Below are 7,500 nucleotides of genomic sequence, written 5' to 3'. Positions count from 1 at the left end.
TGTACATTTGACACCAATGAAGGTGCCGAAGACAAGACCAGGTCTACAATCTTACCAGAAGCTGGGGGAGAGACTTGTGTCACTGACTGAGTAAGAGAGTAGTCATCTAGGAAGTTTAATAGATATTCAGCATCCGCTATTGAAGGTGAAGTATTCAACAGCGTAGGTGGATCGGCAGACCAATTTATGTCACCAACATTAAAATCCCCAGAGACCACAACGGGCGGGCAGCTACGTCTTGTTCTCTGGTAAAGATCAGCAAGAATATCTGCGATATAATCAATGCGTGATACTGGGGCACTTGGTCGTTTGTAGAAAGAGCACAAATGCAGGAGTTTATTTCCACGTCATTTGATTGAGGCCCATACACTTTCGTTACTATCATCAGTACAGAACTCTGGATGGCCTATAGAAGTTAAATTATTTGCAACAGCAAGGAAAACACCGCCACCGCTTCCAAATTCTCGTTCCTTACGATAAATTGTATAACCTTGGGGGAAGCAGGCACCGGTTGGCGTATCAGGTGATAGTTTAGATTCGCACCCAAAAATAACATCAGGAGAATGATGTTCGACTGTAGCCTTGAAGATTGCCGCTCTTTCTGGGCTCAGAATACTATTACAGTTTATTTCCATGCACTTGAGCCTGTTTTTAGGTTTCAATTTTGGCCTTATAGGTGTAGAATAGTGTGGAGGTGAAGAAGATGGTATGACTGCAGGGAGACTAGGTGACTCCGATACATAAACTTCTGTACCAAGAGGCGAGTATTGGTTTGGCGACTGTAGGTCCGATGCTGAGCTTAAAAGAGAGGTACAATAGTTAGGCAAACCACACTCTGGACATCCCCAAACACATGAGGTATTTGCAAGAGCATTGTAAGTTATACTGTCAATATTTAAACAGCGAGTATGAAACCAATAATCACAGAAGTCACATTGTATTCCTTTCTGATTTGACTTTACGGCTTTGGAGCATTTGCCACATGGATATTTTACAGGTCCAGGGTTCAGCTTAATATCGCCACATAGAAATAGTAGGGTAATAAAGGATCGTGCTAGTTTCTTGCTTCTGCTTTCGTGGGAAGTATTGAGTACCGAACTGAAGCAGCGAGTTTTGAAGAGGCCCACAAATCCAGCACTTATCGGTCGATTTGGAGCAAAACTCAAGCTATAATAGCATCCAGCTGGTAAAAGATCACTTAAGGGAACATCCATATGCATTGTTGATGAAAGATAGGCGAAAAATAAGCCAAGAAGAAAGATTTGGGACGGAGCTATAAATTTCACGTCCGCCATCTTGGCTCACCGCTGACCGCGTTGGGGTGGATACTGCAATTTAGTGACCCTATCTAAGGAAAAATACCAAAAAGGATACCCTATTTAAGGACTGAGCAAATCAGAAACCCTACCCTGTCGGGTGGCACATATCTATATAGCGTATATAAGAGTAGCCCCTCCCCCGGAAAAGACGATAGTGAGTGTGCCTGGGCATTTATGCTCAGGAATGCACATTAGTCAACAGTGTCCCGTGAAGCGCGCTAATTGGCCGAGTGGAATAGGTTTCGTTCCCAGGGTCACTTTTCTATTCGTCCGTTTCTCTATACGCAGCTTTCACATTGAGCTGAAAGTGCTGCTATGATAAAAAAATTCACTTCTCTTTTTCCTTCAGATTTTGAAAGCGTGTTTGCTTGACGCCTGACTGGCAAAATGTTGAGCTTCGAATTTTATCCAAAGGGTGTTTTCTTTGACTGCGAGTTTCACGGTCCGTCATTATTCACCTTCAAGACTGACCGATTGGACCTCAGTGGGATCGATCGAGGATAAGATGACGTCAGAGACTCACTAGCTTAAAATAGGCCACTTCGGAAAATACCATAATACTCTTTGTTTGTCCCTCCGACATTTTGCATGAGCATTGTTTTTGTTTTCTCTTGGGGCCACTGTAAGTTGGAGGGAGGGGAAGGGGGAGGGCAGACAAAGATTATTATGGTATTTTCCAAAGTGGCCTATTGTAGTGTGTAAAACGCAGCTTATTATACATGCAAAACACGAGTAGCTCGAAACTCACGTGCTGCATATTAATTTAGGCGCGTAGACACGCAGTGCATTTTTTAACTAGTGAGTCTTTGATGTCATCTTATCCTTGATGCAGCTCTCTCAAGATTCTAAAGTTAGTAATGGCGGACCATTAATTAGGAAATTTTCAGTCAAAATAAACAGGTGTCTTTTTTAAATGAAGGATTAAAGCTTTGCTTAGGGTTCAGTTGACTTAGTTTCAAATACAAAGAAAAAGTAGAATTGATTTTTGGTCATAGTAGCACTTGAAGTGGCTGAAGTGCAAAACCTTAAGCGAATACCCAAACGTGAAACAATAAAGCTCCTTTCCTTTCCAAGTTTTTGCACGGAATGAATATATACACACCTAGCAACAGTTTCCAACTACAGCACTGTATAGCAGTTTATCTAATTAGGTAACAGAGAGACACCATTGTCCTTATGACACACAGAAACCCAATAATGCTATCTTGAGGCCCAAAACTGTAAACCTATGCCACTCACCAGGCTGTCATTGTGTTTCTGAGGAAATCAAGTACACCAGATGCAGTGAGTCTCCTTTGTGGATCTAACATCAGAAGAAGTCCAATCAGAGACTTCGTATTATCAGACACGCGACCGTCACTGTGTTGGAAAGTCAAAGTTTGGTTACAAAAAAGTGTGATAGTAAAAGTTCGACCAAGTTAAATGGTTTCCCATATTGTAAAATAATGCAACACGAGGGACGCTTAAACCCTACCCACAGAGTACAACCAGTAAGAAAATGGCAGCTGTATTTGTACGGTAAATTGTTGTTCCTCCCCAGAATCGATCCGCCCCACAGTCGATCTATTGTGTCTGAGCACTCATTTCAATGACTAAGTGTAAGCAATGATTTTAGTGATGAAAAAATTAGGGTTAGGGTTGGTTAGCTATCATAACACGAGAATTTTATTCCATAAGGCTCATTTGTACAAATCTATACGCTTTATTTTCACATGTGGAAAAGGCTTATACAGCCAATCAGAATGGCGTACAGCTATTTCACATGTGGAAGTATAACCAATCAACGATAGCGTAAAGGCGTTTCCATGCCAATCACTCGTGCATCTCGTGCATCTCGTGCAAATCGTACTTTGTTATTGAATTAAGGACGTTCGCGCGAAAATTTTTCAACATTGATTTTTTTCTGAAACTTTTACCACTGTAAGATGATGAGTTAGTTATGTCAGAAATGTAAAAAAAAAATGGGGGGTCACCGACTTCGTTTTGGAGAGAACATGCCCGGAAAAACACCCAAAATGTGACAAAATCGGGCTTCGTTAGCGAATAAGGCCAGTGTCTGTAAACCCAAATACATTGCAATTAAATATTTGAAGTGAAATCTTCTCTGCCAAATATTGTTTAAGTGGACTTATTAAGTGAATTTAGTCAGCTGGTGAGGTTCCTTAAAGATCAAGTTCGCATTTAGCGACCACAGTTTCACGCGCCTTGCAGCCGCAAGATGGCAGGATTTGATGTTCCGTTAGCAGAAATATTGAAATTTTTTTTAACTTCCCACATTGATTTTTTGTTCATTTTTGGACAACGTGGAGATAATTGTAAATAAAATCCGTTTCTGGAAAGAAAAACTGGGGTCACCGAACGTCCAAGACCGTTAAATCCAGGCAAAGCTATAGCAATGGCCTTTTGCCCTACCATTTCTCATTTTATTACTCGTGTATGACGTGGCGTGTGCATTTGCGTGCGCAGTAAGGATGCGCAGAAACAATTGGCGCGAACGTCCTTAAATTAAATTTGCATTTGGTTCTATTGTTACTGAGTTTTTGTTTCTCATTTGCGTTCAGAAAACTATTTTAATAAAAATTCTCGTCTTATGTGTAATAAACAGTTCACGACATAGAAAGTGCTTTGTACGGGGATTTATTCACTCGTTGTTTGTGTCTCGTGGATTGACGGACCGGCGTTCGGTGAATCTGTTTGCAAAGTGAACCGCGAGGTGAGCGCGAGCGTCTTGAAAATATTTGCCAGCTCACGATTTGGCAGGCATCTGTCACTACGGGCAATGTGATCGGCTGCGGCATTTACCAGGAAGTGTTATACCATCTCGCGAGGTAGTATAACTTTCTGGGAATTTCCGGTCATAAAGGCGAGATAATCCATTGTTTTTCCTTGTGAAAACAGCTTGCATTTTTAACTTGCTAAACTTAGAGCGAGCTGTTTTCACGGTACTTCCGGACTTTTCCGACTTTAACTAGTCAAACTTGTCCTAGTGAAAACACAACCTGTGATTAAGGCCTGATGGAGTTTGACAAACAATTCACCCTTGTCACGCGGCGGCCATATTGTCCCGGGAGACCAAAAAAGCTTTGTTTTACCACGCCAAGCCTCACCCCCATGGTTTCCACTGCGAGGCTTGGCGTGGTAAAACGAAGTTTTTTTGGTCTCCCGGGACAATATGGCCGCCCTGTGACAAGGGCGAATACGGTGTAATGGAGAATTGATTTTCTGATGACTTACTTTGGCAGGTGAAACTCGGCAGTTTTGATCTTTCTGAATAATTCATGAGGGATACTGTCATAGAATGGAAATTGGCAATACAGCATGGTATACAAAACAACTCCAAGAGCCCACATGTCACTAGCTTTGCCCGAATATGGAGCTCCTACAAAACAATGTGAAAAAATTATCAATAGGCATTATACTGCACAACAATGTGTTTTCTGTTGCTCAACTTGGTGTGAAAAGACAAGCTGTTCAGGTAGTTTGGTCCTCTTTGACATATGGGCATGATTTGGTAAATTTGACATTAAAAAGACCCAATCTAAGTAACATTTAGGAAGTCTTTAAAAGACTTTTTGATTGTCATTAGGGACTTATTCAGAAATTAGCAGGGGGAGGAGTAGAGATTTTAAGTGATATCTCAGTTGGAGAAACAGGACCAAAAAAGCTTTTGGCTCAGTTATAGGATAATACCGGTGATAGTTTCTACCACTGGAAACCAAGATACACACTGCATTTAAAACCTTTAACCCTTTCACCCCCGTGGGGTTCCCCATTGACGAGTAAAATCGTCTGGCGTTAGACAGAGTAAAATCTATAAGTGGCACTCTTGGGAGTGAAAGGGTTAATAGCTTGTCTTGTTTATATGGCAGGAAATATTTTGCATGGCATGATTTTCATACATGGTTTGTATTTGTGTTATAACATAATATTAGAGAATCCCATGATCAAAAAGCTTAATTTCTTATAATAATGACTTTTGTTGTCTACTTTCTTCATGGCCCTCCCTTTTGAAGGACTCCAAAAAACTGTGACGCTTCCCTGTTTCCCAACCGTTCCCCCCGCCCACTAATTTCTGACAAGTCCCTTATAACAAAGACAAGCACAGAGACAAGCACAGAGTCTCCCAAGCAAGGATGGCATAGTCGGTTGGTGCTTGGCCTTTGGTGCAAGAGGTCCCAAGTTCAATCCCTGAATCTCACAGCCTTGTTTCGACTTAATTCTTTTCAGTGTAGCTTAAGCAGCTTTAAATACCTGTAAAACAGAGCACTGGTGGAGAGGGGGAATAAAATGAGCACACCATTGACCTTGTTAGTTGAATTACTGTTACGAGTTATCGAAATTAAATATGGTCGCTTTCCAGGATGAACTTGATACATGCACTCAGCCTTCTCAAAATACTGTTCGGGAGCAGGTCATAAGGAAAGCGGAGACGGTTTGGTGGTATAGGCACCCCGGGCCAAGCGAGTGCCCAAAGGACGCAAGCTTCTAGGGGGGTCTGGGGGCATGCTCCCCTAGGGAATTTTTTAAATTTAGACACTCACAGATGCAATTTAGTGCAATCTGGGGGATTTAAAGTGACGAAATTTCACATATGGAATTGACACTTGCTTGGAGTCTGACAAGAAATACTGGAATGTTAGTTAAATAAACATCTCATGTGAGCGACGCCAAAAAATATTGCGGACGCGAATTTGTACGTGAAACAAACTTTTTTCAAGCTTTTATAATATCTCCAGTGACTTCACGTTCGAGCTAAAAATGTGTTGTCCGACATTTTCTAACTGGAAGGAGACAGTCAAGCTTTCTGAGGAGGCGGCTCATTGAGCCGTCGACCGGCTGGTTTTGAGAAGGCTGTGCACTAGAAAAGGGACTGGGGGAATGGGAGAGTACTCTAGATAAAGTATGGCACAAAGTTCAGATGATATGTGGTCCAGATAACTAGAGGCTATTGTCTCACAAAAACATTAATTTTAATATTTCAAATATCACTGCAACTACAGTGCAACAAGTCATATGAAGAACAGCAATATGTAATCTCAAGAGTTATCAAAACCTGACAGGTTTTGACAAAATGCACCTGGTTTTTAAATACCCCTAAGCTCCATATTTTTGTTAAGATAAACCTCTTCACCTTTAGCAAACATATAATTATGTACTTTACTTTCACATTTCCAAAAGTTCCTTTTTATTGCACTGTAGAACCCAGTGCCCAAACAAGAGTTATGGGTCTATTCCTGAGAAGAAACCACAAACTGCTAGATAAACGCAATACCTTTACAAAGTGGAATGCTCAAGGCATCTTAATATTTGCCAAGTTGATTGGCAATTTTGTCAACCTTATGCAACCTAGCCACTAGTTAGAAGTGAAATCCCACAAACTAATACCAGTATAATTTATTAATTAATACCGGTATGCTATCATATTTTGTGGTGCTAAAATTTGACTTCATCAAAATAACAAAAAAGAAGGAGGGTTAGGGGTATGCTAAAAATAGATGTGTTTGGAACATCTTGACCCTTCAAGGACGTCTTCGATTTTTTCATCAAAGTGGTGCATAAAAAATATTAACGTTATGTTGCTAAACAGTTACAATTCAATTTACTTGAAAGTGCTTACCGCTCAAAACATCGGGACTGATATATGCAGGACTTCCTCGTTGATCTTTCAGCAAATCATTATCTCTTATTAGGTGTTTCCCCAAACAAAAATTTGTGATTGTTATTCTTTTTGTCCTGAACAAAAAAAGGTCAGAAGAAGGTAAAATGTGTCACAATAGTATGCAAATTATTAGCTACAGCAGTCAAGCTAGAGAAATCAGAAAATGTAGAATAGATTTCCCTTGTAGCTGACAAACTTGAGCTGAAGGTTGAGCTACTAACGTTAGAAATTTATTGGAAACCTTCAAACACATCAATGCCTGACTCCATACAGATAATCCTTACCTTCTATTCAATACGATATTTCCAAGTTTTAAATCCCTGTGAACTATGTTCCTCTACAAAAACAGGAAATAGAAGACAATGTAAAATCAGGTAAAGGTCATTAGAAATCAAACTTCAGAGAGTAGTAATAGTAGATTCATTGAAATCCCTGATTTCAATTCCACCCATTGTTGGACATGTTCAAATTAAGCAAAAATATGAAACAATTTCAGTGATAATTACTTCATAAAATAAAATT

The 7,500-nt window shown here is 40.3% G+C and overlaps 1 protein-coding gene across 1 annotated transcript in view; it reads right to left on the bottom strand.

Annotated features, from left to right (window-relative positions):
- The window catches only part of LOC138043333 (serine/threonine-protein kinase 40-like), a 14,965-nt gene that overhangs the window by 2,561 nt on the left and 4,904 nt on the right, over positions 1–7,500 (bottom strand). The window contains exons 2-5 of the mRNA XM_068889567.1: positions 7,263–7,315; positions 6,937–7,052; positions 4,554–4,698; positions 2,559–2,678 (exon numbers count right to left, since the gene is read on the bottom strand). Coding sequence (XP_068745668.1) covers positions 2,559–2,678; positions 4,554–4,698; positions 6,937–7,052; positions 7,263–7,315 — 434 coding nt within the window. The remainder of the gene's footprint in view (positions 1–2,558; positions 2,679–4,553; positions 4,699–6,936; positions 7,053–7,262; positions 7,316–7,500) is intronic.

This window comes from Montipora capricornis, chromosome 3, assembly GCF_036669925.1.
Source record: "Montipora capricornis isolate CH-2021 chromosome 3, ASM3666992v2, whole genome shotgun sequence".
Taxonomy (NCBI): Eukaryota; Metazoa; Cnidaria; class Anthozoa; order Scleractinia; family Acroporidae; genus Montipora; species Montipora capricornis.
This window is presented reverse-complemented; position numbering and strand designations above follow the sequence as displayed.